This window comes from Artemia franciscana, unplaced genomic scaffold, assembly GCF_032884065.1.
Source record: "Artemia franciscana unplaced genomic scaffold, ASM3288406v1 PGA_scaffold_36, whole genome shotgun sequence".
Lineage (NCBI taxonomy): Eukaryota > Metazoa > Arthropoda > Branchiopoda > Anostraca > Artemiidae > Artemia > Artemia franciscana.
The window spans coordinates 425,624-443,385 of NW_027062672.1; the positions used below are offsets into that span (position 1 = coordinate 425,624).

Here is a 17,762-nt window from a genome sequence, read left to right on the forward strand (position 1 = left end):
AACAAAAGGGGTAACTGAAGAGAAAATGAGAGTTAATGCTTCCGTGTTACAAGTGTCCTCTAATATTCTTGGCTTATTTTTGGGGTGAATTTTCTTTAAATTAATCACATTACCTCTTAGCCTTATTTCAGAAAGAGAAGCTAAATAGCTCCAGAGTTTCTTACTTGTTCTCTACACTGGTCGTTCCTATTTTCAATTTTAGCTAGTAAATTGAACACAAGGGGTGATTGGTTCTTCTGTATAAGATTCTAAGCCGGTAATAGAACGAATAGTTTTGGAGTCACAATTTTTTTTCACTTAAACTCTGCTTTTCTGTGGCATAAATTTATTGAAGTTTGATTTCTTTTGACTTTCTATCAAACTTTACTGGTTTTCAAGTTGTTAGTTTTCAGTCAAACTTTGTCGATCTAGGCAAATTAGCCCATGTTCGTTTATTGTTACCAACCTAGAATCTGATCCTAAGGCTCCAAGTTCGGCTACATGATCTAAAGCCTTAATTCGCGACAATTTTGGATTAGAGCAGTACCGAATTTGACTTAAATCCAGAGCCTAAAAAAAAAAAAAGCAAGGCCCGATCTAGACCTTTATTTTGCAAAGTGGGATCGCTAGGATAAACACCCTATTTTCTCTGACGCACTATCATTCTTGTCTAGGTTCAATAGATTCTTTCATTTGGCATACTCTTTTCTACACCACTCTCCATTCGATTCTCTATTCCATTCTCCATATCGTAGAAATTATTTGCTGATGCAACTTATTATCTTCAAGCGCTGAACTATATATCCATAGAAAACTCAAGTCTAGACACTCATCATTAGATTACATTTGGATGTCTAAAAAGAAAAATCGGATGATATAATTTATTATTTTCATAGATAACATAAATCAAATTGGCCGGAATGACATTATGATCCCCAGGAATGTGTACTCCCCCACGCACTTTGACAGATTCTGGCAGTAAAAAGGATGATTATTGTCCCCTAGCTTCTTTACAACCGGAAATTTTTTCCATTGAAGTCATTGCTCCAATAAAACGAGCATTTCAATGAAAATCTCGTTATATAAAAAACGCTGTAAGAGGATGTTGAAAAACTGAGATTTCAAGAAATTTTTGAAAGTGAAATAAAAAAAAGAGAACAAAAATTGATATATGAAAAATAACGGAGACAACTGAGACAATTTAAGATAATTCTCACTGAATTTTCAATTGAAAAGTTCAAGCTATATCGATTTCTCAACCTGGTTTAATCAAAATCGGTAAAGGTTTCATAAGGTAATTCAAAGACTCTAAACAATCTGCAAGATTAGTATCATTTAAAAATTTTATAAAGCCAATTTCTACAGAGCAACAGAGGTAAGCAAAATGTATTTAAAACTAAAAATGAAACTGAATAGTACATAGGGTAATCTCTAAGACCCTAGTAGGCCCGAAACTTTCCTCTGGGTGATTATTGAAACCAATTCAATGACAAAAAGTCCTTGTTGAAAAAATGGACAAATTTAGTAAAATTTCGTAATTTTTTTTTAATTTAGTAAAAGAATTGACAGCCATTTTCCCAATTTTCTGTTTTGTTTACCGTTCTTATAATACAGCGGTATAAGAAAAGGATATATATATAGGAGTATATGCTAAATCTAAGACCTTAGGTTCATTATAAAGTAAAAAATTGGGTATTGGGTTTGATTAATCTGTAATACAAAAGGGTTAAAACCGAAATTTCCAATCACAATTTCAATTTTCAAGAATTACTTAGGATCAAAATCCAGTCTATACAAAGTAGGACTATGTTAGCTTCAGGAAACCTTGGCAAGGTGAGTAGGCTGGTTGACTTTAGGTCGATAAGCCTTGCTGCGACCAGAATCCTTTTTCTTTACCCTCCCCTGCATTTTGCGTTACCCGAAAAGACAATTATGCCGCAGTTTCGGGTCAAACAAGGTCGCCAAGTGCTAGATGTCATTGCCTATTTCGACACTAGCACCAGTTTCTTCTCTCATATGTTTCCCATACTCTTTGAGTATAACGTTAAAGAACATAATATGTTATTTCGCAGCATGTGGTCCTAAACAGCAAGAGAATATTCAGGAATGCAGAAGGGTCTCGCATCAGCATGTAAAAACAATTGTTAATAAATATATGAAACACATCAATGACATTTTTTCACTTAAATGAGTAATTAAAGCAATTAGTAGTTAAATAAATTAAATTTGTATAGGGAACTTCGAATATTACGTTTGAAGCACTAAAGTAAAAACTGTAAAATTTCGAACTTCTAAACGAAAATTCAATGACATTCAATATACCTGTGACAAATTAAAGAAATTTGAAGAAAAGTGACATAAATTAAAGAAATTAAATTCTTTAAAAATTAAGTAAAGTTAAATTTTAGTTTAAATAGTCACCGAGAGAAAATGTTTTTAAAAATTTCTTATCTTTTAAGAATTGTTTGCCTGATGTATCTGTTTTTTTTTTCTCCTACCCCACTAAATTTTTCATGCCTAAATAAATTTATCAGGAAGCCATAAAGCCACTTTTATACGTTTCACACCCTTCCCTGCCATAATATATTTTCTTTATGGGTAGTAGGCTATTATCGAAGAAAAAAGTTTGCAGAATGTTGATAACAGGATCTTTTAGCTTTTGATACATTTTTGGAAGTAAATGAGACCAGGCCTCAATATACTACCATTTTTTCACCATTTTTAATCATATTTTGCTTGTAATCAAACAGAAAACCGATATGGATCGAAATGAAACGATTTTGATAAAGAAATTGGCAATGACTGGAAATGTCGAGTACCATTTCATAAAACCCAAACGTTAATTCTCCGTTCCCCATCCAAGGAATGCAGTGCCCTTAGGATCTCTTTGACTTTTTCGGACTAACCACCCATTAAGGTGTCTTTTTACATAGTTACAATTTAACAAAATTAGCCTCGGACCAAACTGACCTCTCGTCGACGACATTGTGCACGTCCATGGAAGATCCACTCGAACTTATTTACGGTACTCCACTGCAAGGTACGAGGTCTCTGAACTAAGTTTAAACAGTTCCTATATTAGGTGTGTGTGAAAAAAAAAACACACCAAATATAGTATAAACATAAATATAATATAATAAACTAATATAAATATAATATAATATAATATAATAAAATATAATATGTAATAATAATAACAATATATAAATATAAATAACATAATAAATATAACAAATATAATTATAATAAAATAATAATAAAATATACAAATTCGCATATTTTCGCATAAATGTAATAAAATATAATAAACACACCAAATGAATTCACAGACAAGAAGGCAAACAGTTCTGTCCAATTATGTTGAGGTTGGCGAGCCAACCACAGAGCACTTGAGGATCAGCTTCATGCAACACTGCACTTTGATCTGGAATGATCTACCTGAGGAAGTTATCCCCAAAAGTTTCTCTGTTGATTCTTTCAAAAGAAGATCCAACAATCATCTAAAAACCTCGATAAAAGACTAGTGGCAAATCAGACGTTTAATTGTACCTAGTGCCGAAAATGCAGGAATAAAAACAGAAAACGGAACATAGTGATTTTATGTCACTTTACGTAGGCAGAGGCTAGGGGCATTTAATCCCCTACCACCTCCCACCAAATCTTGGTATTTTCGGGGTTTATCCTGTAATTTTCAGTTTTTCTACTTAATATTCATATTCGTCCTAGGTTGCTCACCCCACCCCCTAAAAAACAGAGTACCCTTCAAAATGCTAGCAAAATTAAAATTTGGCCACTTTTCTCAAGACCCCATGTTGTAACCTTCCGAACATGGCAAAGTTGTTAAGAGAGAATACTTGCTAATATACATTCTTCTAAATTTAGATGGTAGAATCGTTGAGTTTTTCACACCTCCTCCCCCAAGCTTGAAATGGTGTCTCTGCTCTCTCAAAAAGGAAGCAGCTGAATTTACTACAGGCATATACGGAGGATTTTATTTCGCGGCCCAATATAATATTCAGAGAGGGCCAAATTCCAAAATAGGAAGGAATAGAGGAATTTTAACGAAATTATGGCGCCTTTTATAGAAAATTGGCATATGGAAGGGGTCTGTGCCCAATGCTCCTTCTGTTTACGTGTCTCTTCATTTAAAATAAACAATTTAGCAGCAATAAATAAAAAACACAAATTTCAAGTTTTCAGTTTTTTATTTTGATGGAAAGTAACGACATATTTCCCATATAATTTTCTGGAAAAAGCATTCAAAAGTAAATCAGAAAGTAGGAATCTTTGTGCAATAGATAAAAAAGCTAAAGAATGTGCTTAGGAATGTGGCTCAATTTGCAACTTCGTAATTTATCCAACCGTCCCGGAACCATTAAAGTGCACTTTTTTTCTCCAGAAATTTTTTGGTTCTTTTATGCACAGTAGTCTTGGAATTTCGGATACGATGTTGAGAATTCTTTGGATTTCTGAAAAGGTATCTCAAATTTTTTGCAAAAACTTAGATTTTAGTCTGAACTTGTCCGAAACTCTTTTAGGGAAATCGACTTTTTTCCCGATAGCCAGGAACGCTTTAAGGATAGAAGGGGAGGGTCTCTACCTGAATTTATTAATTATATGCTTTATTACATGAGTGAAAAACCCCCTTCAATCTGTTTATTTAAAAAAATTAATTTAGTTGCCAAAGACATGGGAATTAAGAAGGTTCCCTTAAGACAATAGAAATAAAAGGTATTTTCAGCAACAAGACGTAGTTAAGTAGAGATGTGATTGTATAAATGCTTAAGACTTGTATACTATTTTAATAAAAAAAAAATTTACAATCTAAAGATAAAATCAATAAAAGAAGCGATGAGGCTAAGACTATTGAAATTTTTGTTTATAATTTATTTATATTTATATATTTTTAATTTTGCATTGTTTTTACTCATTGAGGAGAACTAATAGTATTAGAGTTGATCTATTCAGGTGATCTATTAAAGTTTTTAATTGCTTTAACAAGTTGAATTGTGGCAAAGAGTCAAACTTTAGCGTAAAGAGCGAGGGATTGCGGAGGGGACAACCTATTTCATATACGGAGTAATTTCTGTTCGTTTTAAGTTTTAATGTCGCTCCTTGCTTTCAGTTAAAAAAAACTAGTTTTTTTTAATTTAATTTCTGAATGTTTTTGAATTAATACATGTTTGATTTTGGCTCTCCGTACATAAACTATTAAAATGAAATTTGCATATTAATTTTTTTTTGGCTAAATAGCTTTCTCTTAGTTTTGATCAGACGATTTTGAGAAATAAGGGTGGGGAAGGAGGGCTAGCTGCCCTCCAATTTTTCGTTTACTTAAAAGCCAGCTAGAACTTTTAATTTATAACGAACGTTTTTATGAGTAAAAAATATACGTAACTTAAGAATTAACTTACGTAACAAGCTTTTATATTCTTAAATTTTGATTATATACATGAGGGGGTTTGGCCCCTCGTTAATACCTTGCTCTTCACATTAAATCTTAAGTTCTGTCCCAATTCATTAAGAATGACCCCTGAATCAGAAAGGCCGTAGAATAAATAGTTGAAATTACTAAAAATACTTTAGCATAAAGAGCGAAGTATTTATAAAGAGCGAAGTATTAGTATTTATGCTAAAGTATTTTTAGAACCCCTCATATGCGTAATAATCTCTGTTCGTTTTAAGTTTTAATGCTACTCCTTACTTTCAATTGAAAAAAAATTTCATGTTTATGTTTTCATTGTTTGTTTTTTTAATAGTAATGCTAGAAAATTCTGTGCCCTTTTCATTGAATTTCTTTTCCCCCATGAAATATTCCTCCAAGGAAAGATCCTCCCACATAGCCAACTCCCCTCAACCCCACACCCAAACCAAAAAAAAATCCCCCTGAAAAAGTCGGTACACATCCCAATAACCATTAATGTATGTAAACATTGTTCAAAGTTTGTAACTTGCAGCCCCTCCCGCAGGTACTGTGGGGGAGTAAGTCATCCCCAAAGACATAGTTATTGTGGTTTTCGACTATGCGGAACAAAATTGATATCTCAAAATTTTGATCCGTTGACTTTGGGAAAAAATGAGCGTGGGAGGGGGCCTAGGTGCCCTCCAATTTTTTGGTCACAAGAAAAAAAGGGCACTAGAACTTTTCATTTCCGTTAGAATGAGCCCTATTGCAACACTCTAGGACCACTTGGTTGATACGATGACCCATGGGGAAAAAAACAAAACAAAAACAAACAAAAAAACAAATAAACACGCACCCGTGAGCTGTTTTCTAGCAAAAAATACGAAATTCCACATTTTTCTAGATTGGACCTTGAAATTTTTTCTATAGGATTCTCTGATACGCTGAATGCGATGGTGTGATTTTCGTTAAGATCTTATGACTTTTAGGGGCTGTTTCCTGCTACTTTTCAAAATAAGGCAAATTTTCTCAGGCTCGTAACTTTTGATGACAAAGACTAAATTTGATGAAACTTATACATTTAAAATCAGCATAAAAATCCAATTCTTTTGATATCTTTAGCAACGAAGTTCCGTTTCTTAGAGTTTCGTTTACTATTGAGCTGGGTCGCTCCTTACTAAAGTTCGTTACCACGAACTGTTTGAAATAATGTTCTTAAGATTTGCACACTTACCTCCCTATTCTTCTAAACTTTTTTTATTGTGAAAAAACACCCTGAGCCTTGGCTATTCTACTTTTAACATCTTCACTGCTCTCACCGTCTTTACTAATAATACTAACAAGGTAAGTAAAGCTGTCCACTTGATAAATCCTTCCGTTACCCAACGTCACCTTTCCGTCTTCACTTATTCCTATCCTTAGCGACTTAGTCTTTTTAACATTAATTTTCTAACCTATTCTACCACCTTGAACTCGCAAACCCTCTAGACGTTCATTCATTCTGCTCACACTTTCATCTAGGGTGCTTAAATCATCAGCATAATCTATGGTCAGGGAAGTTTTTCCTCCCCATTTGATTTCGTATATTATTATGATATAATATAAAGTAAAATTTAAGATGTAATTAATATGTGTTAATTATCAATTCAATTACACATTAAAAATGTTTATTAGATACAATATTATATCATACAAAATTCTTCTATAAATATCGTTTTATATTAAAATCAGTATGTTTAATATTCAATGTTCCATCAATAATAGTGTTGATTGTTAATAGTTTTCAAACAGTTCATGGTAACAAATTTTAAGTAAGGAGTGACCCGGCTCAATAGTAGCAGAAATTCTAAAAAAACGGATTTTGATACCAACAGATACATCAAAAGAATTGGATTTTTATATTGATTTCAAATAAATAAGTTTCATCTAGTTTAGTCTTAACCATGAAAAGTTACGAGAATCTTTGCTTCATTTTCGAAAAAAAGTGGTAAAGAACCCCTCAAAGTAATAGAAATCACACCATCAAACCATCAGATTCAGCGGTATCAGAGAACCCTCCTGTTGAGGTTTCAAGCTCCTATCTGAAAAAATGTAGAATTTTTATTTTTTTTTAGAAGAAAGATCACGGACGCGTGTTTATTTGTTTTTCTTTCTTTCCAGGGGTGATTGTACCGACCGAGTAGTGTTAGAAGATCGAGAGAGGGCTCATTCAAACGGAAATTAAAAGCTCTGGTGCCCTCTCTAAGTGCTCTAAAAGCTCTAAGCCATTTTGTTCAGAATACTTGAATAATCTAATAACTAAGATTTTGATGATGACTTAATCCCACAAAGTCCCAGGGGAAGGGTTGCAAGTTGTGAACTTTGCCCATTATTTACATAAAATATTGGTTATTGGGAAGTATACAGACGTTTTCAGGGGGATTTTTTCTCGTGGGGGATGGGGGGAGAATGTTAAGTGGGAGGATCATTCCACGGAGGAATTTTTCACGGGGGAAGGGAATTTTCCATGAAGGGAGGGCTGGATTTTCCAGAATTATTAAAAAACGATCAAAAATAAATAAAAAACAAAACTTTTTTCAACTGAAAGTACAGAACAACATTAAAACTTAAAACAAATAGAAATTATTACTTTTACAAGTATAATTACTTACATGAGTTTCACCCCATCATCAATACCTCGCTCTTTACACTAAAGTTTTCTTAGTATTGATAAGAATAATGACGAAGACCACACTTCCTTTCCATAATTAAATAAAAAAAACAAGTTTTTTCAACTGAAAGTAAGGAGTGACATCAAAACTTAAAACGCACAGAAATTACTTCGTATATGAAAGAGGCTGCTTCCTCATCAACGCCCCGCTCTTTACGCTAAAGTTTGACTCTTTCTCTCAATTCTTCTTTCTAAAACAGTAAAAAACTTTAGCGTAAAGAGCGGGGCGTTGATGAGGAAGCAGCCTCTTTCATATACGAAGTAATTTCTGTGCGTTTTAAGTTTTGATGTCACTCCTTACTTTCAGTTGAAAAAACTTGTTTTTTTTATTTAATTTCTGAACGTTTTTGAATCAAAGCATGTTTTGATTTTGGCTCTCCGCAGAGGAATAATCAAAACGAAATTTGCATTTTTTTTTTTTTGGCTCAATGGCTTTCCCATAATTTTGATCGAATGATTTTGAGATAAAAAGAGCGGGGGACGAAGCCTAGTTGCCCCCCGATTTTTTGGTTAATTAAAAAGGCAACAAGAACTTTTAATTTTTTACGAATCTTTTTTTTGGTAAAAGATTTACGTAACTTATAGATTAGCTTACGTAAAGAACTTTTGTATTCTCATGTTTTTATTACATATATGAGGGGATTCGCCCCATCGTCAGTACCTCGCTCTTTACACTAAAGCTTAAATTTTATCCCAATTCATAAAGAATGACCCCCTGAATCACAAAAGCCGTAGAATAAGTAGTTGAAATTACCGAAAATACTTTAGCGTAAAGAGTCAGGTATTAGAAGGAGGTGAGCCCCTCATATGGGTAATAATTTTTGTTTGTTTTAAGTTTTATTGCTGTTCCTTACTTCCAGCTGAAAAAGCTTTTTCACTTTTATTTTTTAATTGTTTTTTTTTTTTAATAATGCTAGTAAATCCTGCTCTCCCTTCATGGAAATTTTCTTCTCCCATTACAAATTCTCGAAGGAAAGTTCCCCCAGCATATCCCCCTCTTCTCAACCCCTCCCCCAAACCAAAAAAATCCTCCTGAAAACGCCTGTATACTTCCCAATAACCATTACTATATGTAAGCACAGGTCAAAGTTTGTAACTTGTTGCCCCTCCCACGGGGACTGTGGGGGAGTAAGTCGTCCCCAAAGACATAGTTATAAGGTTTTTCGACTACGCTGAATAAAATGGCTATCTCAGAATTTTGATCCGTTGACTTTGGGAAAATAATTAGCGTGGGAGGGGGCCTAGGTGCCCTCCAATTTTTTTGGTCACTTAAAAAGGGCACTAGAACTTTTCATTTCCGTTAGAATGAGCCCTCTTGCAAAATTCTAGGACAACTGGGTCGATACGATCACCATTGGGGAAAAAAAACAAAAAAAAACAAAAAAACAAATAAACACGCATCCGTGATCTGCCTTCTGGCAAAAAATGCAAAATTCCACATTTTTGTAGATAGGAGCTCGAAACTTCTACAGTAGGGTTCTCTGATACGCTGAATCTGATGGTGTGATTTTCGTTAAGATTCTTTGACTTTTAGGGGGCGTTTCCCCCTATTTTCTAAAATAACGCAAATTTTCTCAGGCTCGTAACTTTTGATGGGTAAGACTAAACTTGATGAAACTTATATATTTAAAACCAGCATTAAAATGCGATTCTTTTGATGTAGCTATTGGTATCAAAATTCCATTTTTTAGAGTTTTGGTTACTATTGAGCTGGGTCGCTCCTTACTACAGTTCGTTACCACGAACTGTTTGATACAACAACAAAAGAGAAAATAATGAGGACTTTTTTCCCAAGACAGTCAACTTTTTTTTTTTTTTAAATAGCCTTGGCATCATTACTTCTTAACGAAAAGTTCAGCCAAGACTGTGTGATAAAAGCAACATTTTACAAGCTAAAAAGGTTCATTCATTTCACTAACTGTATTTATTAAAAAATGGAATAATTTCTTATTGCGATATTTGCCTTCTCTGCAGCTAATCTTGTAGTTCTTTTGGGATTGGGCTTGTTTTTTTTTTCGTTCCTATTTTTGTTTTATTTTGAATTAGATTATTTTCTATAATTAATTTTGTGTACATAGGGTTGAGTGTGTATTCACCCAAGTCTCTATCTATGAGTCTTTTGTATACAAAATTAATTATAGAAAATAATCTAATTCAAAATAAAACAAAAATAGGAACGAAAAAAAAAAACAAGCCCAATCCCAAAAGAACTACAAGATTAGCTGCAGAGAAGGCAAATATCGCAATAAGAAATTATTCCAATTTTTAATAAATACAATTAGTGAAATGAATGAACCTTTTTAGCTTGTAAAATGTTAGCTTTTATCACACAGTCTTGGGAAAAAAGTCCTCATTATTTTCTCTTTCGTTGTTGTAGTATTGATGAGGGAGTGAACCCCCTCATATAAGTAATAATTTATGTTTGCTTTAAGTATTAATGTTGCTCCTTACTTTCATTTGAAATTTCTTTTATTTAATAATGTTTTAAGCCCATGGTCTTGCCCAAGAAATATATTTAAATCTTTCGTGGTTTTGCGGATGTATAAAAATTAGGTTTTGAGTTTTTCGCCTCTATGGGCGGAAAAAATGTATGTAAGACTATGAGTGTCGTTTAACATTTTTCTCTAATCCTTGTAGGTCGTAAAAACCATAAGGCCACATAAAGGCCATAAAATAGGTATTCTTTTAGTTAGATGCAGAAAAACGTGGTAGCTGCAATCATTAAAAGGCAGCGTAGATTTGGGTCAGGGGAAACACCGAAAAATGTAGATGTAGTTACAGTAAATCAAAATAACAAAGAACAGGGTGAGGGGTGTGTGAATTGGTGAGGTAAGGCTGGGATGGGAAGGTAAGGATGGGCAGGGGATATAGTAGGGCTGGAGGGGCAGGTTGGGCGAGGGAGATTTGAGTATTGAAGAGCGATGAAGACAGGATTTGTTATTATAATTTTTATTTTTGCATTTTATTTATCTATTATTATTTAATTCAGTTATGTTTCATTTTTTATTTTTCATTTAATATATAGGTTATAGTTTATTTATTTTTGGTTTAGCTATAATAAATTTATTTAAGTAGTTGAGGCTTTTTTAAATGTTTGTGTTAATAGGTAAGTAGTTATGTGGACTTTCGTGCGACCGCAAACCCTCACAGGTTTTCTCAAGCGCGAAATTGCTGTTTAGTTTATTTATTTATTTGTGAATTCGAAAATAAAAATCTTAATCTAAAAAACTTAATTTAGTCTTAATCTAACACGAATTTGGCATTCTACCAGTTTTGTATATTCGATATATCGCTTATTTTTAATAGTAATATTTTTAAACAGAAAGGTTTCATTTATTTTAGATAAGATAATATTTATTCTTAGAAGGCTATCACAAGCTCTAATAGAGCCGGGTTCACTTCATATGTCCAATAAAAGAACTCAAAACAAAGAAACAACCAATACAGCAAGACAAAAATTAAAAAATATCGATCAAGCATAAAAACGGTCAATAAAATTTAACACAAATAAGTAAAATATAATAATTTTATTATTATTATTTAAGAATTAACGACGCTTCTTGACTACTAAGGTCCCTGCGTCGGCCCTGCAGTGCATTCCTGCAGCGTGATTCGATCTCTGGGTCCCGTATTACCAAGCTAAGGTCAAATCCACTACGCCACCACAGGACTAAAAATATAATAATAAAAATCCATGTGCAAGATTTTAAACATCTTGACAACCGAAGAGCCTCACTTTCAACTCAAAACAGCAACAAATCGTTTATTCATCAATGTATGTCTCTCATCGAGCGGGAAAAGCTGCTATCCACTGCTATCAGGGGTCCTAACCGATACCTTGGCTTATAATCAAGAGTGACGTCAATTAGAGGAGGGCATTTGTTTTCTTTTAAAAATATCTTTTATATTTTACCTGAAAGAACTGAATGAACAACAAATTTGCCCCCCCCCCTATATTTTGAAAAAAATATTTTACCCCTCCTCTAATATATATTTGTGAAATAACACCACTGGTGTTCAACTGGAGCAAATAATGATAAATTGCGTCGAATAAGTTAGCCGAATTTGATGTAGTAACTGAAAGATGAGGCAAAACATATCAGTTACAGTAACTGAAAAAGCGATTTGTGGCACAGTATATATCTTGCATGGCAGGGGAACATTTGAAAAATGTACTTCGGATTTTTTTTTTTTTTTTACTATAGTTGAGAAGTGTTTCACACAAAAGGGAAATTTTACCAGGCATCCAAGATACGATAAAAATGATTGGCGTCAAAAGCTCCAATTTGTAAAAAGTGAAATCACTTTAATTAAATACAAATTAATTAAACAAAATTCAATAAAATTTAATTTAATAATATTTAATTAAAAAAATAAATGTAAAAAAGCGAAATTTAAAAATATTTTAAAATAAAAAGTGAATCACTGTAATATTTAACGTGACCAGAAAGATCTGCTGAAAAATTGATTTAATGTATAATATATAATGATATAATTGAAGATTATGAAGATCATGCGAAGGTTGTGAGCAGTAGCCAAACTCCACTTTAAGTATTTTTTGTCGTTTCAAGTTTGAATTATTACAGGACTTCAATCCTGCTCATCTTAAGTTTAATTTGGTCCAATCTAATCAATATTTTTTTTTCTTTTTTTAAGGAATGCAGTACAAGCCTGAATTTCGCTAAATGCATCACCTAACGCATATTGTTCTACTCGGTATCCAGTAAACCGATCTTTACGAATTCAACCAGTTAACAGCCATTAGAGAATTATTTCTTTCTTGCTAATAGATTTTCTAAGAAACTGTTCTTTATGCCATTTCGCTTTTTCTTTTTAAATTTGGGAAAAACTCAATTTTGGTAACATCTTCGAGGAAACAAAGTGAGCCAATCGATTGAACTTTCATGCTTTAGAAGATGTAATTTGAATAGAAACCTTGAAAAAAATGTTTGTTTTAGATATTTACTTTCTGGTGATGGGGACGTGAGGGGAGGCTCTGAGCTCCTCCCTGTCAAATGTTGCTTGGCCTACAGCTTCAATGCACATCTAGTCAAGTGACAGTTTGGACTTAATTTCCGTTTTTCTCACTTCGAACAACTAAAATGCGGAGTAGAGTATTTTGCAAAATCTAACATTAGTCGACATTTTGACAAATGTTGATCGATTTGACCGTTTGATACCAATATATCTAGGAACTGAACGAATACTGAAGAAAACTTAAACTAAAATTCAGGTGAATTTTGGCTTTTTTGTGAGATTAATCTCTCCTGAGAGATGTATTTAAATTGTTAGTATTTTCTTTATCATAAATATATATCTATTTTACTCAAAGCATATGTTATATGCCTCTTCTTGAAATGTTCTGTAAATCTTATCTAAAAATTAAATAAAAAAACAAGTTTTTCAACTGCAAATAAAGAGCGACATTAAAATTAAAAACGAACAGAAATTATTCCGTATATGAAAGGGGTTGTCCCCTCCTCAACGCCTCGCTCCTTACGCTAAAGTTTTTATTGTTTTGAAAAGTAGAGTTGTGAGAAAGAGTCAAACTTTAGCGTAAAGAGCGGGGCGTTTTGGAGGGGACAACCCCTTTCACATACGGAACAATTTCTGTTCGTTTTAAGTTGTAATGTCACTCGTAACTTTTGATGGGTAATGCTAAACTTGACGAAAATTACATATTTAGAATCAGCGTAAAAATGCGATTCTTTTGGTGTAATTATTGGTATCAAAATTCCATTTTTTTTTAGAGTTTTGGTTACTATTGAGCCGGGTCGCTCCTTGCTACAGTTCGTTACCACGAACTTTTTGATTGGAATCTAAGTTTATCAAAAAATTTCAGGTAGGTCGGTCGTAAGTTTGAACAGCAGAAATTCAATTTCAATGGAGGGAACAGAAAACTCGAACATTGGCGGTTTATTTCTTGGATTTGACTTCAGCACTCAGCAGGTAATATGTAACGTTTTGAGTTGCACTTGTTGAATTTTGTGTCTATATGTTGAGTGTTTGCACTGAAATTTCTGGATAATACCTGTAGCCTATTGCAGCTCGAATCCTCCCGAATTATGGTCAAAAATCTCTTGTGACTGTACTTAAAGCCAAACTATTCTGCCGTAACAGCTATATAAAAATAATAAATTATCATATAAAAATAATCATATAAAAATATGAGCAAATTTTTATCATCTCTATGAAATACAATATTCAATATGCTGATATTTCAAATCCGTTTACGCTGGAGGAGGAATATTTTTCCTTTGTTTTATCCCTCTTGAAAGAAACGTCCAGACGGTCTTCAGGGCCCTCTTTATAATGGGCACAAAGCTCACAAAACAAAGAATTCAAATCATAATTAAAAATAGACAGAAAAAGAAAAAAACACACCAAATAAAAGATTCACATCATAATTAAAAAAAAAGAGAGAAAAGGGGAAAAAAAGCACACAAAATAAATAATTTACATCATAATTTAAAAAAGACAGAAAAAGAAAAAAGCACACCAATCAAAGAATTTACATCATAATTAAAAAAAGACGGAAAAAGTGAAAAAAATACACAAAATAAAGAATTTACATCATAATTTAAAAAAGGCAGAAAGAGAGAAAAAAGAACACAAAATAAATAATTACATTATAATTAAAAAAAGACAGAAAAAGAAAAAAAATACACAAAATAAAGAATTTACATAATAACTAAAAAAAGACAGAAGAATAAAAAAAAAAGAACACAAAATAGAAAATTTATGTTATAATTAAAAAATGACAGAAAAAGAAAAAAAACCTACAAAATAAATAATTTACATGATAATTAAAAAAAAGAATAAAGCACACAAAATAAAGAATTTACATCATGATTAAAAAAACAGAAACGGGAAAAAAAGCACACAAAGTAAAAAATAAAAGAAAAGATAGAAAAAGAAAAAAGTCATGCGAAATAAATAATTTACATCAAAGACAGGGGAAAAAGAGTAATGATATCAGGGAACAGTCAGGTTTGTATTTGAGCTCTCAGGTCTAACGTCTTTTGGATTAGAGCCAAGTTATATCAATCTAAGGTTCGAAAAATATCCTCTTGGGAAAACCACCCCCTAACTAACCACGATCTTTTAATTTCCAGAATTTTGTACTTTCTTGAAGATGGAAAAGGGTTTGATTTACTTGTTTTATAGCACAAGTGTATTTTTTTGTAATATTCATTTTGTGGGGTGGTACTTAAGTCCTTCTTAAAGCCTTCTTGAAATATCGTTGCAACACTCAAACAATCATTCCGAATCTTGCCGCTCTTTTTGACATTTGTGGAGCAAAACACATATATTGTCTTTTTTTCACTATTGCCTTTAGATAATAATACCATCGTATTATAGTTTTCAACTTTTAATTATTGTTTTTTCATTTGTTTTGTCACCATTGTAACACCTTTCTTTCAAATGGTTGCAGATAAAGGCGACTTTGATTAACGATCGCTTGGAAATAGTTGCCGAATTCAATTGCCCATATGAAACTGTCGCACCAGAGTATGGGTACGTGCTATTTTACGAATTTATATTTTTTTAAATAAGGGTATATATATATATATATATATATATATATATATATATATATATATATATATATATATATATATATATATATATATATATATATATATATATATATATATATGCTCTAATTACTAATTATTTTATTACATCTTTTAAAACAGAAGAGAAAACGTATGAATATAGTAATGAGAATGTTCCACATAAAAAATAATCATGTGAAAAAAACCAGCAAACAATCAATTATTGTTCAATCCATATTAAAATAGAATACTGATACAATCAAGGATGACAGCAGTAAAAAAGAAACCGATAAATATAATAAGATGTATTATATTTATAAATATATATAATATTATATTTATAAATATTTATTTATATTTATATTATATTTTATAAATTATATTTTATAAATTATATTATATTTTATTTTATATAATTATATTTTATAAATTTATATTATATTTTATAAATTATATTTATTTATATTTATATTATATTTATAAAATGTAAATATTTATAAATATTTATATATATAATAAGATGTATTATATTAAATATAATAAGATATATTTCAGCCAGATACAAGCGAAATTATTCAATAGATACACTGAGTGGTGCACTGGATGGCACATGAGTCACTTTTTCTTTTTAAAATGAAATATTTTTTCAACAAATTCAGTCTTTTTTTCTGGATTATAAAATGAGATCAAAACAAAATATAGCCTTTAAACTATGTAATAAAAACCACTTAATAAAGTAGACTCACATAATAAGACGATGAGGATATTTTATTGTAAAACGGTAAAACGACTTGTATGCCACCCCACAACAAGTTGGGTTCTCATTAAAATTGGGTATTCGCTACCCAAACCGGTGCTCTTTGAGAGCTAAGATCGGGGTAGCAGCTTTCTAATACCGATACCCTGGGATTTCAATTCTAATATTTTTTTTGGAGGGTTCCGAGATAAGATCGGGGGAACATTTCTAATACCGATACCCTAGGATTTCAATTCTATCGTTTTTTTTTTAATTGGGTTCCGAGAAAAAGGGCCAAATTTTATTCTGCATTGGCCAAGGTTACAATAACCACAGATAATTTCTTGCACACTAAAGTCTTGTTCAAAACCTAGAAAAACAACAAAAACAGTATCAGCCAAGAAATGGCTAAAACTTTGAAATAACAGACTCGGAAAACTACTCTTGTATCAGGGCCCGTTTTACAATTATATCTGGAGAATTAAAATTCTTGACAATTTTCCTATTCTTATACCATGGTTGCAAATAAAGTAAAAACCTTAAATACCGAAAATACGGTGAGCGGAGAGCTCAGATATCTTTTTATAATTTATTGATATAACGATAAAAAAAAGAAAAAAGAAAAACAGTTATTTTAGACATTTAAAAAATTAGATAGGAAATCACAGCAGACAGTTGAAGACTCCCAGGTGTAGTGATACCTGTTAGACGTTTTGTAAAGTTAATTGCAAAGTAAATCAAAAAAGCCAGATACCCAGGAGAGTCTTCTGACTCACTACCAAGGTTAAATAACTAATATACTTTACTGCACCATATCCTAAGGTTGTAATGTAATCTACATATTATACAAATCTGACGGACTCCCCCCTCCCTAAAAAACACTACTGGAAAAGCACTCTCTCGAAAATTTGTAATTCTTTATTAAAATTTTTCAATTCTGGAATGGAGCTTTCAAGGAGGTACATGGGATGTCATCATCCTAAAATAGTTCCGATAATGTAAATCTGTGTCTATTTATCAATTTTTTAGTTCCTCCTTGGCGCAATAGCATAATGAGTAACATAAACTTAGCTATTCTGGGTCTGCTCTCTAATTTTATAACCTCAAAATGTCATGTTTCTTTTTGCTCTTGTTTCCGCTATGAATGTCGAAAGCAATTTGAAAGCGGATGCGTGAAGTATGTAATAAAACTCCTGAATAGATGACTCATTCCTTAGAACATGTTTTTATTTGGAAAAACGTTCCTAGAAGCAAATACATCTGAATACAAAAATAAATAAATGAATTTGTTGAATCATTAACATTTAAACCTATGAGATAAAAACAAACAAATAAACACTTACCCGTGATTAAATAAAAAACAAGTTTTTTTTA

The 17,762-nt window shown here is 31.9% G+C and overlaps 1 protein-coding gene across 1 annotated transcript in view; it reads left to right on the forward strand.

The window, feature by feature from the left end:
* The window catches only part of LOC136041737 (xylulose kinase-like), a 114,634-nt gene that overhangs the window by 8,348 nt on the left and 88,524 nt on the right, over positions 1 to 17,762 (forward strand). The window contains exons 3-4 of the mRNA XM_065726491.1: positions 13,936 to 14,042; positions 15,529 to 15,611. Of these exons, the coding sequence (XP_065582563.1) occupies positions 13,936 to 14,042; positions 15,529 to 15,611 (190 nt within the window). The remainder of the gene's footprint in view (positions 1 to 13,935; positions 14,043 to 15,528; positions 15,612 to 17,762) is intronic.